We start from the raw sequence: 14238 nt of genomic DNA, 5'->3' as shown, positions 1-14238 counted from the left end.
TGTGTGAAATGCTGTTAAAATTATTGTTTATTTTTCTATTACCTATAACAGTATTGACCCTTTTTATAATTACCTGTGGATGTGGTCCTTTGCTCATTGGCTGTCAGTATGGAGAAAAATACTTTTTAGAAAATCTTCTTCTCAGCTCCTGGTTTTAATATCCTGATAAACCAACTGGCTAACTGGTTATCAGGTTCCCCTGACTATTGCCTGATTCCAGCTCATTCACTGATGGAATCTGACTAATCCCCCCATTAGCTGCAGGAAGCCATCAATTTCCCCTTCAAATGACGTTGCCTGATCCCCCTTTATTTAACTAATTAATTTAACTGATCCCTTTCACTGAAATATTGAATCAAGCGATCCCCTCCTAATTGGCTGCTAGTATTAATAAATTTACCTTTCAGTTGGCTAATGATGTTGCCTGATTACCGTTATTTGACTAATGGAATTGACTGATCCCCTTCACTAAAAGATGGAATCGACTGATCCCTCTCATTGCCCCATAGAAATGACTTATCCACCTTATTGGATGCAGGCACCGATTACTATTTTCTCTGATGGTATGGACTGATCCTCCTCAATTGGCTAATGGTATTGACTGATTCCCTTCTCTACGCTGATGAAATTAATAAATCCCCTCGTTGACTGCTGGTATCTATAAATACAGCGGATTAGCTCATGATATTGGCCTATTATTGGTTAATACTTTTGACTGATCCCTCTCATTGGCTTCAGGTACCAGTCAATTTCCCCTGATTAGCTGCTAATTTTAGCAGATCTACTTAATTTTCAAAAATATTGAATGATCCCCTTCATTGGCGTATGTCATTTACTCATCCTTCTCACTGGCTGTAGTTATAAATCAAGTCCCCTGATTGGCTGTTGGTATTGCCCAATTCCCTACTCCATCCATTTAAGGCAGGTTCATTTAATTGGCTAATTGGTTGTTGGTATTGACTTACAACTCTTTGGCTGCTGATATTGAGTAATGGTTCCAGCATTGACTAATCTCCCCCCACCCCCGGCTGTAATAGCTGGTATTTCCCAGCTGCCCAGATTTTCTGCATGGATTTACCGATCCCTGTCATTGATCTTGAATTTCTAATCCACTCTGATTGGAGGCTCATACTTACTGACATTTCTTTCTCAGTTTATTGCACAATGTTTTTTAAATAGTGCTTTATTTTCTTAAAAAAGGAATTAAATATATAAAATAACAATGCTTTGGGAAGCCAGTTGTTCTAAGGATTCAATCCTTCATGGAATATACTGACACTACACCCAGCTGTGTGAAATAGTTTAAATGAGAAAATGATGTATTAAAAAAATAAAGTTGATTAGAGAATAAATTTTACTATTGATTAAAACAATATACAAAAAAAGTTATAATCATCTTTTGCTTTGAATTTTTTGGTCATTCAAAATATGCTCACGCTGAGGAATCTAGTTGCTGTACAAAAGTGTTAGTTCATGATCAGTCCTAGTGTATTTTTACAATCAATGTTGCTTTTGTGTGTGTGTTTTTTAAGGAATAAGGCACTTAGTGGTGTATAGTCAAAAGGTCAGCCCAGGTTAATGTCTCCAGCGAACATGGTGATGAGGAGGATGATGGCGAACCCACTGAGGAGCCCAGCGTTCTGAATGAAAAAGATCACCCAATTTGTCTTGCCACTCTGCTGCTGCTCCTCCTTAGCAATGGCGTTCATCTCCGGGAACTGGGAGAGAAAGTGAGACAGAAATATTACAAATCTTCCTTGAGTATTTGAGCTTCACATGTACAAGGTATAAAAATTCATGGACTGAAGATAAATTCTGAGTTCATTATATCATGTATGATAGAGATGGACAGCAGGGATGTATCTATTATCTCAGAGCTGATCTGAGAACAGTTTCTTCATTTTACATCACAGGTATTATGATAATATGGTCCAAAAAGAGCAATGCAGTAGTTCAGGAACAGCACACTTAATTTTACATGTACACAGCTTTAGATAAGAACAAGCTGAGCATGCATTTTTTTTATTTGTTGCATAAACTGGCTGACTGTAACTGTTCCCCTGAACTTGGATATAAGCCTGACTGTAATATCTTATCTTTGGATTATTACTGCATCCTGTCCGGGTGTAAATGGAGGAAACAATAAGGAGAAGGAGACCATAAACGCTTGTATACTGTATGTGTGAAGTACCAAATACACCTGTGTCCTCTGATGACCCAACATGCCATGCTACATAATACTCCAGGAAAACATTCAGTAAGCAGAATAAACTTATCTGACTAAGACAGAGATTTGAACAGTATTGTTATAGAAAGGTGTTATGTTAAAAGATGTTATATTCTGTTTATGCAAGCATTTTTGTCGAATGACTGCTTCACCAGCACAAGAACAAAGAAATAATCATGGACTTCAGGATGAAACCTCACCCCAAACCGACTGAGGTGGAGAGGGGTGACAGTTTCAGGTCTTCATGTGACACAAAACCTGAGTCGGACCAAAAATACCACCATTACAGTGAAAAGGCTATAAAAGGATCAGTCTTCTAAAGAAGGCCATAACCCCTTCATCCAGGCCCAATGAGGACTTATAGAGGACATCCTCACATGTGGCATCCTTGTCTGGTTCGGAAAAACCACCCAACAAAACAGCATGACTGTCTCACCCCTGTAGGTTTATGTCTCTGTCATGCAGAGACCTGCTGCTCTAACCAGTGTACAGTATCTGGTATTAAGTTCACTATCCTTCACCTATTTATTATCAAGAACAACGTGCAATATAAAAAGTGTGACATCAAATGTGCACTTAAACTTCATGACAAAGTGCAATTTGCAAATTTGAAGTGCAATAGTTCAATATCCGGGGATCATGTTATAGTGTACTCGATGATTGTTATGGTGTTATAGTGTGTTAGCTTAAATCCTTTCCCTAATTATTCTTGTACTATATGCTCATTTTACTTTATCAATCTTTTCCTATCACTGGCCCCAAAAAAATCCAATATACTTTTACTGTCGGTATGTGTACAGATGTGTGTCTCACCATATCAGCGAGGGCGATGTAGAGAAACATTCCTCCAGCCAGGGCAAATATGACGTTGGGTGCGAAAGTGCTGCCCACCAGGACCCCCAACACCAGGCCCAAGTAACATGACATGGCTGATATTAAGTTAAACAGCGCAGCTTGGCGGATGCTCATCCCCGCGTTCAGTAGAATCACAAAGTCACCTGCAGGGGGAGACAGAGAGCAAGCCATTAATCTGGGGCAGAAATACACTTTTCTTTTTCATCTGCTGTTTGTTCTGTTGTTTATAGTTTTAGTTTGTTGAAATCTCTCTGTTTGTATACAAACGTGTCTATTAAGAAAGCCATGGAAAGAAATGTTTCATAACATTTCTAAACACATTCACTGGCCGCTTCATTAGGTTAGGTTCATTAGATATGATCAAGTCATTCTGCCTTGTATCAGCTGTTCATGCTGGTGGTGCTGTAATGTTTTCTTGGCACATTTTGGGCCACTTAGTTCAAATTAAGCATGGTTTAAATTGTTGCTGACCATGTGGCCATCACTTTATGACCACTGGACAACACGCCATATCACAAAGCTAAATTAATCTCAAACTGAGCTCTTGACCAAGAGGAGGATTGACTCGACTCACATGATCACCAGATCTCAATCGAATAGAGCACGTTTGGAATGTGATGCAATGGAAGGTTTACATCATGGATGTACAGCTGACAAATCATGTCGAATCCAATATGGACCAGAATCTCAAGAATGTTGTCCTAAAGGCAAAATGGGATCCAGACCAGTACTAGCAAGGTATACCTAATGAAGTGGCCAATGAGTATAATGACATGATGAGGGTACTTGGTTGCAAATGTAATGGTAAATAATATTTTCTTACATCTGGCTAGGGTTATAGTGATATAATATAACATATATTAAACTTAAACGTGAAAGTTCTGGGTTTAAATAAAATAGAGTATGAAGAATTTTTTTTTTCCTCATTGAGTTCCTGTTTTTGGTTCAGTACAACAACAATTCCGCATTTCTACTCAAACCCAGCAAAGCACAGAAAAGAAAATTAAACAGTCTGTGACCTCTGACCCGGCAGCAGGTCAACTGAGTGAGCAGCTGTTTGTTTTATACACACACTTTGGCAGGGGCTGAATCACTGCAGATGAACATTCATGTGAATCATTTGTGCGTCTGAGCCTGTTCCTTGCATTAACCCTTGCCTGACCAAAAGGTAACAGATATTGAAAAGATACTGTGTGTTTCTGTGTTTTTCCTCACCGAGCTCATGAGGGAACTCCTCACACACGATGGCGATGGAGGTGCTGAAGCCGGTGAGGACGGAGACGGTGAAGGACGCTCCGATGGCCAGGCCGTCGATGAAGTTATGAAGAGCGTCGCTGAGCGTGATCATCCACGCCAGCGTCTTCACATGTGCCAGCTTCCCGCAGCAACCCTGAGATGGCAGCGTCTTCACAATCAGGGAAGATACGAGAGAGAGAGAGATTCATACAGACATCTTAATTTAGCTTAAATGATGCTGGTGAACTGTGGGGTGTCTGTTTTGATGTAGACATGCAGTATGTATGATTGTAAACCGGTAGCTATAGACAGACATTTTATTTGAACTAAACAGTGAGAAGGGGAAGGAAGCAAACTGCAGAGACAATACACACAGGGAAAAGCGCATGACACCCCAGTTTCTCCTTTCCTGCTTTTGTTGTCAAAGCTGACAACATCATGCTAAAAGACACACACTTTGACATATTTCGATTCTGTACAATTACTTGCGATTTTTGATATGTAGAGTGAGACAATTTAAATTACAGATGTTATCACGCGGGCTGTTCAAGTCAAACTGGGAAATTTCTTAGTGAATAAAAGAATAAAAGGCGGCATGGTGGCTAATTGGTTAGCACTGTTGCCTTGCACCTCCAGGTCCTGGATTTGATTCCCGCGTTGGGTCTGTGTGCATGGATTTTACATGGCCTCCGGTTTCCTCCCACAGTACAAAGATTAGATTAGACTAGTTGGCGTTACCAAATCGCCTGTAGTTTGTGAATAATGACTGGAAGTCCTACCTCAGTCGTACAAAATGGGAATAAATACAGTGGTCACCATTGGTCTCCACGGTCCCTAGTTGGACTACAGAGGTTCCTAGATGGAAGGATGGAAGACTTAGGGGCAGTGGTGGCTCAGTCGGTTAAGGCTGTGGGTTACTGGGTTACTGATTGGAAGGTCGGGGGTTTGAGCCCCAGCATCGCCAAGTTGCCACTGTTAAGCCCTTGAGCAAGGCCCTTAACCCTATATGCTCCTAATTGGGATATGCGAAGAAGACATTTCACTGTGCTGTAAAGTACATGTGACAAATAATTGAATATTCTTCTTCTTCTTCTTCTTCAAGCACAGTACGGTGATTAGACTCTTAGCCATCGTAAAAGTTTTAGAGAAGGCCGTACGTTTGGGAATGATAATCTCGTAAAAAATGGCTCGGAGCCCACTGTAGTCATTCCTGTGAACCTATAGCGAGTGGAATGCCTGAAAACTTGTCACCAAATTGTTTAAGAGACGAAATTGTCTGTGGGAACTGTACAAGTCATACAATCGATCACCAACACCACTTGCACATTACAAGAACTCGGCTGGGAGTTATTACCACATCCCCCCGTATAGTCTTGACGTTGCTTCAAGCCTATTCCACATGTTTGAGCCATTAAAGTTCCTGGGAGGCCAGTGTTTCACATGTGAAATAACTTTTTACCCTGATGGTATCCAAGCACTAGTGAAACACTGGGATAAGTGCATTAGTGTAGCAGGGGATTATATAGAGAAATAAAGATATGTATGAGACGTTTTACACCAAATGTTAATTATGACATTTGTATAAACGTTCTAAACCTACTTTGACATTCTTTCACACCTACATAAATAGCTTATCATTACGAAATCTCAATATCTTCTCTAATCGCTTCTTATCTACACAATAACCCGGTCATGATGCCATAGTAGAGCATTATTCGTATGTTTTGTGTTTAAAAGCCCTGCGTGGTAGATGTCGGCGTTAGATCCCCGAACAGCTGTAACAATCTGGGCCAACAGAACAGCTGAGTGTCTCGCTGAGTCTGGACGAGAGGACACACTGTCCCTGACACACACACACCTACTATAGAGCCAGCGCTTATGAATAGACTAGAATTTCAAGGCAGAATCCTTGGTTTATCTGCAGTATTTTTTCCCTTTAAGAGATAAGTAAGTAATAAAACACCCTGTGTCAGGCTGTTTTAGGAAAATCATTAATGACAGTTTGGTGTGCTGTGGCTCGAGACAAAACCGCGCCTTTTATTTTATTTAGGAAAAGTTGAAAAGCATTTTTTATTCCCATTACATTACAGATTTTTTTTGCCAATTGCAATCCTTTATTTGTTACAGATTGATTATTTTTTAAATCCCTTTACAGTCATGCTCCTCGCCTCTTCCTGTCCGAGCCTTTGAGACTCATCCTAAAAAATTCATCCATATGAGTGTAGTATTCTCCCAACCCTGCACCTCTGTTTATTAAACTCAACTGTGTTATTTTTATTTTTATTCACATCAAGAACTTGATATTTTCTTACAAGAGAAACATTAGAGAAATGGGTATTGTTATTATTGTTATTATTATTATTATTATTATTATTATTATAATTAATAGAAGATAATTTTTTGAAAAGATATGAAAATGTCGTACCTGCTCCACTGTAGCTTCTGAAGTCAAGCTGCTTTTGTCGCTGCTCGGGATGCTGAAGCTGGTGACGGTGATGACAGCTGCTCCGTTCTGCTGAGGAACCTCAGGAGGACTGAAATGACTGTGACCATGCTGGAGAACAAAAATGGAGATTAAGACACTCTGAAAACGTACACTGAAATTAATATTAAATATGAGGCCAATATGTCTGTAATTATTAGGTGTAGTACTTTAAAGTGGTAAAAGCCAGATTTTGAACAAGACTTCCCTCGAGCTCAATCATCAACTAATACAAGGTGTGTTCAAGTCAAACCAGGCCTTTATAACAGAACACAGTTATGGTTCACAGTAAAAACTCTCTTAATATTTCTATATAATCCCATGACACAGCGCTCATGCACTTATCCCAAAGTTTTGCCAGCGCTTGGATACCATCAAGACAGAAAGTTTTAACTGGACTGTCTGCTTCACGTCTAAAACGCCGGCCTCCCAGGAACTCCTTTAATGGCTCGAATATGTAGAAATAGCTTAGAAATAGCTTATGTTTTTTAAAAACGGTCAAATGTTTTACTGCGGCTAAGTCTCATCATCGTACTGTGCTTGAAATCGGAAGTCCCGGTTTGACATGAACACCCCTTGTACATGGTGTACAACTTTTAACTTTTAATTACATAAAATTTAAATAGAATTAATGCTACAATGGTATAATATCATTTCTTATTATTTCTTACAGTATTAATAACATGAGCTTCAACTTTGTTTTTTTGTTTTTTTATTTAAATCTCTAAGTTGTACCTCTTGGTCAGTTTTTAGGAGCATCTTTAGGACCTTTTCAGTAAAGAAGAGCAGATAAAATCCACCGAAGATCCCAATAGCATTCAAGATGTAGTTATCCTTTTTGGGGTCGAATCCCAGAGCCTGCATCATATATACACATTTTGTTATTACCTCTAAATAATGAAATAATAATAATTTAGTTATGTTTGTACAAAAACTTTTAAATACCTTTTACACATGCAAGCAAAAATAAATCCTCCTGATATGTATGAATTAATGGAATTATTGTGCATTTTTTTCTTTAACAATAGTCTAACCTCAGGAATGAGCTGCAGCACAGCGTTGGAGAAGAGTGTCCCGATGGCCAGCCCGATGAAGTACGTGAGCACCTTGGGGAAGTATGGTTTCTTGGTGAAGGGAATGAGGATGAGACCCAGGAGGGAGGCCAGGTTGATGATGGTAACAGCCAGGAAACCATAACCCCATACTGTGGACATATAGGGGCGAAAACATTTATACATTTTGCATGTAAAAGAAATTGTGATCCATAAGACAAGGTCAAGTTCATCCATTGCTCCATGGTTCAGTTCTGACGCCCACATTGGAAATGCTTTTGGTAGTGGACAGGGGTCACATGGGCTCTCTAAGCGGTTTGCCATGTCTCTGCTTTACCGGTTTTCCTTTCTTGGAAACACTTTTGGTAGGTAGTACCCACTGCACACTAAGAACACCCCAGTCCTGCTGTTTTGGAGACGCTCTGACCTAGGTGTCTACACGTCGCAATTTCATCCTTTTTAAAGTTGCTCAGAGCCTTAAACTCACCTATTTTTCCTGTTTCCAACACATCACCTTTGAGAACTCTATGTGGTTTTATATGTTTAATAGCTAAAGGTTTTAATGTTTAATGTCCAACTCAAGTTTAGTGTTTTTCATTTTTTTGTGGTCAGCTGTCTTCTGCTAGTATACAGTATACAGTGGTAATTCTAATAAAACCATATCAGCTCATGATCGTATCAGCTGACAAGAGGAAGCTGTAAAGAGCCATATCAATCTACGGCTCATTAAACATTTAAGTACACTCTTAAAAGGTGCAGGAAATTGTTTGAGATTGTTTACAAATCATAAAAATCGGTTGTTTTCCCAAAAAAAAAAAAAAAAGAACTAAAACATCTTACTATTAGTTTTGAATGCAGATGAAATATTATTATATTTGGAAAGAATTAACGCAGATAGGCTAATTCAGTTAGCCTATATGAGGGCATTATTAAGTTCTGTGGCTTCAGTCTGGTAAAATAGAAAAATGCATATAGTATTACGGTTAGAGCACGGCTAGCATTCTTTTTTTTTACACTTTGGTCAGTGTTCCTGAGTTGAACAAGTTTATTCAGAAACTGCTCCGTGGTATAACGGCTCGCGATCCCATTAACCTCAGTGAAGCCTTTATTGTGGGTACAGATATCCGCCTCAATAAAATAATCAGCGTCCGGATGAAACCAGTGCTGGCGGTACAGTGGCCAGCGGAGAGTGTGGTGACGAGAGCAAGGTTCACTGATTAGGGTAAAACCATGAGCTTTGCACATTACAGCGAGGTCAAAGTAATCGCTACGGGCGCTGCTGTATGAAGTGTACAGAATGAGGAGAAATTATTCAAGTTCAGTGGTAGTTTTTACATGAGCATGATGTAATCCATTCAGCAATACATTAAATAAGGCTAAAGCTGTCTTTCTCTTTCAATCACTCCCTCACTGGAAGAATCAGATCGACACATACCTGCTGTCTAAATCTCTCACATTCTCACACATCCTCCTCCTCACTCATTCACTCCCTCACTTATTACCTTAATCTCTCACTATCTCACTCGTTCATTTTGCCGAGCTCAGCCATTCCCTCAATTTCCCACTGCCACATGCATTTACTCCCTCACTCATTCATTACTGTAATCTCTCACTCCCTCACTCATTCATTACTTTAATTTCTCACTGCCTCACTTATTCACTCTCTTACTTATTAATTCCCTCAATCTCACAATGCTTTACTGCTTTACTCCCTCACTCTTTCATTACCCTAATCTCTCACTGCCTTACTCATACACTCCCTCACTCTTTCATTACCCTAATCTCTCACTGCCTTACTCATACACTCCCTCACTCGTTCATTACCGTATTCTCTTACTCCCTCTCTCATTCATTACCCTAATCTCTCACTACCTCACTCATGCACTTCCTCACTCATTCATTTCCTCAATCATTTATTTCCTCACTCATCCATTCCCCCAATATCTCAATGCCTCACATATCTCAATTTCCTCACTCATTCATTCCCCTGATCTTAATCATTTACTTTCTCACTCATTTAGTCATTTAATTTACTCATAATGTCTCACTGCCTTACTCATTCATTTCCTCACTCAGTCACATTTATTTACATTCTCAATCTCATTGTGTCACTCATTCACTCTCTTACTTATTTATTACCTCGCTCGTTTACTACCTCGTTGATCTCTCATTTCTCCACTCATTCACTCCCTCATTTATTATTCTCCTAAATGTCTTACTACTTCATTTATTCACATCCTCCATCTCTCACTGCCTTACTTATACACTGCCTCACTCATTTATCCATTAAATTTCCCACTGCCTAACTTATTTGGTCCCTTACTCTCTTACTGCCTCTCTTATTTACATTCTCAGTCATTATATACCTCCCTAACTCCCTTCACTCTCTTACCATAGGGCTCTATGTGTAGTCCAGGCTCAGCTGCTTGTAGAGGACAGGGTGGAAGTACCGCTCTGTTCAGGAGGGCAGGGCAGATGGTTATCAGATGCCGGTTGTCTAGATGCGTCAGGTTACTAAGACCGTAGATATCAAGAATCTCCTCTGCAGATCCACACTAAGAGATCAGGTGATAAATCAGCAGCAGGTCAAAATAAATGATGTGTGTCACAAAACTTTATAACCTCACACACTGTTGTCTGAAGGCTCAGTAACACTATTATTACACAAGCCATGGTGAAACTAAAAATGAACCTCAAGAGTCGGTTCATCAAGATTCAACCTTATAATTAAATCATAATATTATTGCAGGAGTTAGTGTTGTAAGCTCAGAATTAAACAAGTTCCTCAAGGTTCTTGAGTTTTCTTCTAAAAACATGACGGTAGGTAGATAAACCTAACGTTCCTTGCATACCTTAGGTAGAAGATACTAAATGAACAAAGGCGATGAGAAAAGGTGTAGAGTGGGTTTCATCTGTGTCATACAGAAGCCTGAAGTGGGTACATCATACAAATTAACCAAACTTGGCCATAAACTGCATCTCATACATGAGAAAACCAAATGTTGAAACAAATTGTGCACAAATTAATGAAAACGTAGGAAGGAATTGTATCACGTACGCAAAAATTCCTTCCCACGTTTTGATTAATTCATGTTCAGGGGATACAATTAGTTTCCACATCTGGTTAATTCGTATGCACATGACACAATTCCTTCCCGCATTTAGGTTAAAAAAAATATATACTTATAACAAGTAAACACCTTGGAAATAAATATGATGTTATACATATTTTAAATATATATAAATATATATTATATAATTTAAACTTTATTATATATATATATATATATATATATATATATATATATATATATATATATAAAATGAAAACTATAGAGCCCGAGTAATAACATCATATTGTATATAAAAACATTATATATTCTATATTTGATGTACTTCATATTATGTAGATCTGTATTGTAAGGTTGATCTGTAAGTAACATATTGCTGCACCCACGAGACAAGGTTTTCCAGCCCATCTTATCTTTTTCCACAGATGTCTTATTATCTAATTAATAATATCTAGTTAAACGGAATCTATTTTAGGTAGAAATGTACCTGTTTATAAGAGTGTTAAGTGGGTTTCATTTGTGTCATACAGAGCCCTGAAGTCGGCACATCATTTTTCTTCTTTTATCTAGTTTGTCTGATTAAATTGGGTTCACGAATTAACCCAAATGCGAGAAGGAATTGTGTCGTGTGTGGGTACGAATTAACCCAGGCCTTCCCACGTTTTGGCTAATTTGTGCAATGGATAAAATAATTTTCCACGTTTTAATTAATACCTGCACGAGATACAGTTCATTCATTTATTTAAGTCGTGTGCAGGAGATACAATGTTTCCACTTTGATTAATTCGTATGCGCATGACACAATTCCTTCATGCATTTTGAGGAAAGAAATGAATAAATAAATGAATGAATGAAATGAATGAGAAAGATTATCACTCCTGGAGTAGTAACTATATACTATATTATGTTATATTATATTATGTTATATTATGTTACGTTATGTTATGTTATATTATGTGTTTATAATAGTACTGAAATGGTAATTTGTGCAGTAAGTAACATTGCTGCAGTCTTATGGAACACACAAAGCAAAGTTTTCCAGCTCCTCTTATTTATTTCTACAGATGCCTAATTATCTTTTTATTATTATCTAATTAAGCTGAATCTAATTTATCCAGCGATTTTGCTTTAATTAAGTCACTATAACTATTTTTTAATAAACACTATATTATTTCTAGCCTAATAATGAGTGAATCCTGTGTGAAAGCGCTCGAGGGAGGTTTTACCTGCGCATGCGCACTGCGGGTGTCCAGACCCGCCGGTTTTCCCAGAGAGACGGCTTCCAGCAAAGTATTAACCGCGTTAACGTCTAATAACCGGTTCTCACCGTAGACAGCTAAAATATCCCGGAGGAAATCATCGTACAGGGGTTCAGCTCTAACCCCAGGCGCTTCACTCAGGAAAAACCCCAAACATACGGCGGTAAAGAGGACGGGAAAGTCGTGCATGATGTCTCCGAGTCTCCTGTGAGCAGCAACAAAAGAAAACCCGCTGATCCGTCTCTAACGCTTTCACACACACTCACACACACACACTGGGATAGGATACACCGAAACACTCACAGCTCCACTTTTATACCGACACAATCATAAAAATGTTGTCATAAAATAATAATAATAATAATAAAAAGAAATGCACACAAAAACAACAAAACTGAACGACCGGAGGGCGAGAGGACCCGCACGTGCAGCGCACTAGCAGCTTCCTATAGGCCAGGTCATGATAAGATAAGCATCTTTACAGGCCCCATAACACACCATAAACATAACTACCTCTCATTTATCAAAACGCTACTAATAGACAACATAACAGCAACAGAGCAGCACTTATGTCAATTACATTTTACTGCATTTTATTAAGAATTGCATTTGTATGTAAGGAATTTCAGCATTTGGATATGTTAACAGGACCATAAGTACTTTGAAAAGTTTAGTTTTAAAATATATAATAAATTAAACTCATATACATATATCCAAATGTAATAATGCTGCTGTAACACTGGAAATTGTATAAATAAAAAAAACAGCAGTAATGTGCTGCCCCCTAGTGGCTGATATTACATTGGAGCGTTAAAAAAATATAGCAATAATATGCTGCCCCCTGGTGGCTATTATTACACTTGCGATAAAAAAAAAAAGCAATGATGTGCTGCCCCCCGGTGGCTGTTATTATGTTGGTAGTTATTATTATTATTATTATATATATATATATATATTTTTTTTTTTTTTTTTTTTTTAAGCAATACTGTAACTTCATGAGGCACGGCTTACGTTGTGTGTTTTATCAAAGAAGTTGCAGTAACACATTGTTATCAAATAATCATACTTTAAAGAATCACAATAAACAAATACTTATTTTTATGACCAAATTTATAAATTCAAGTCAACTAAATTTTATTTATACAGCGCTTTTAACAATTGTCATTGTCTCAAAGTAGCTTTACAAAATGAAAAAATTTTTTTTGAAAGAACAAAATGTGTTTAGATAATAATGAGATTGTCCCTGATAAGCAAGCAAAGGGTGTCAGTGGCGACATATGGATGGATGGATGTTTGTTTTATTTTTTAAGTATGACATAATAATTTCCCCATGTTTAATACGGTAAAACATGAAGCTAGATTATATATATATATATATATATATATATATATATATATATATATATATATATATTTTTTTTTTTTTTTTTTTTTTTTTTTTTTTTTTTCCCACTAATGTTTTCGAAATCCTGCTGCCTGACCAGGAACAAAAAACAAACAAACAAAAACAAGACTGACACAGAATAAAAAGTGACATTAATAGATTCTTCAAACAAGAGAGAAATCTTTCATTACTCTAATGCAAACATTATGTATAGAATGCTTTTAACTTTTTTTATTTAACTGCTCCTGAAAATCCATCAATATTTTAAATTAGATTGATAGTTTGTGTTTTCATTATTACTATAATTCATTATTGAATTATTCAAATGATAGGGATCATTTAGCAACTTCATTTTTTTAAATCAGCATTGAATATGGAAAAAATGCAACCATGGGGGGCACAATCCACTGTCTCCTTGTGCCAGTCATAAGGCTGGTTAAGAGGGTTGTGGCAGGAACGGCATCCGAAATAAAACATTTTGTTTTTTCTATTTCCTTAGATTTGCCTAATCTATAATGTCAATCATTAACAGGAAATCCATACTGGACCGGTCGTGGCCTGTGTTAACACCGCCGGCCACCGGTGCTGTTGACCTACAGGGCGGCGTTGAAAATTGGGCTACGGTTGGTTAAAGAAGGAGAGGAGGAAGACGTGTTCATAGGCAGAGAGAAG

At 37.9% G+C, this 14238-nt stretch overlaps 1 protein-coding gene across 1 annotated transcript; it reads right to left on the bottom strand.

Annotated features, from left to right (window-relative positions):
* Positions 1 to 671: 671 nt before the first annotated feature.
* Positions 672 to 12434, bottom strand: LOC128544399 (metal cation symporter ZIP8). The gene is made up of 8 exons (XM_053514453.1): positions 12150 to 12434; positions 10245 to 10407; positions 7835 to 8004; positions 7536 to 7658; positions 6744 to 6872; positions 4298 to 4487; positions 3041 to 3225; positions 672 to 1718 (listed from the first exon to the last, which is right to left on the bottom strand). The coding sequence occupies exons 1-8, from the start codon at positions 12369 to 12371 to the stop codon at positions 1566 to 1568; spliced, it is 1335 nt and encodes a 444-aa protein (XP_053370428.1). The 5' UTR covers positions 12372 to 12434; the 3' UTR covers positions 672 to 1565.
* Positions 12435 to 14238: the final 1804 nt, after the last annotated feature.

The sequence above is a fragment of the Clarias gariepinus genome, chromosome 16 (assembly GCF_024256425.1).
Source record: "Clarias gariepinus isolate MV-2021 ecotype Netherlands chromosome 16, CGAR_prim_01v2, whole genome shotgun sequence".
Taxonomy (NCBI): domain Eukaryota; kingdom Metazoa; phylum Chordata; class Actinopteri; order Siluriformes; family Clariidae; genus Clarias; species Clarias gariepinus.
The sequence above is the reverse complement of the archived record's forward strand: the minus strand, read 5'-3'. Positions and strand labels throughout refer to the sequence as shown.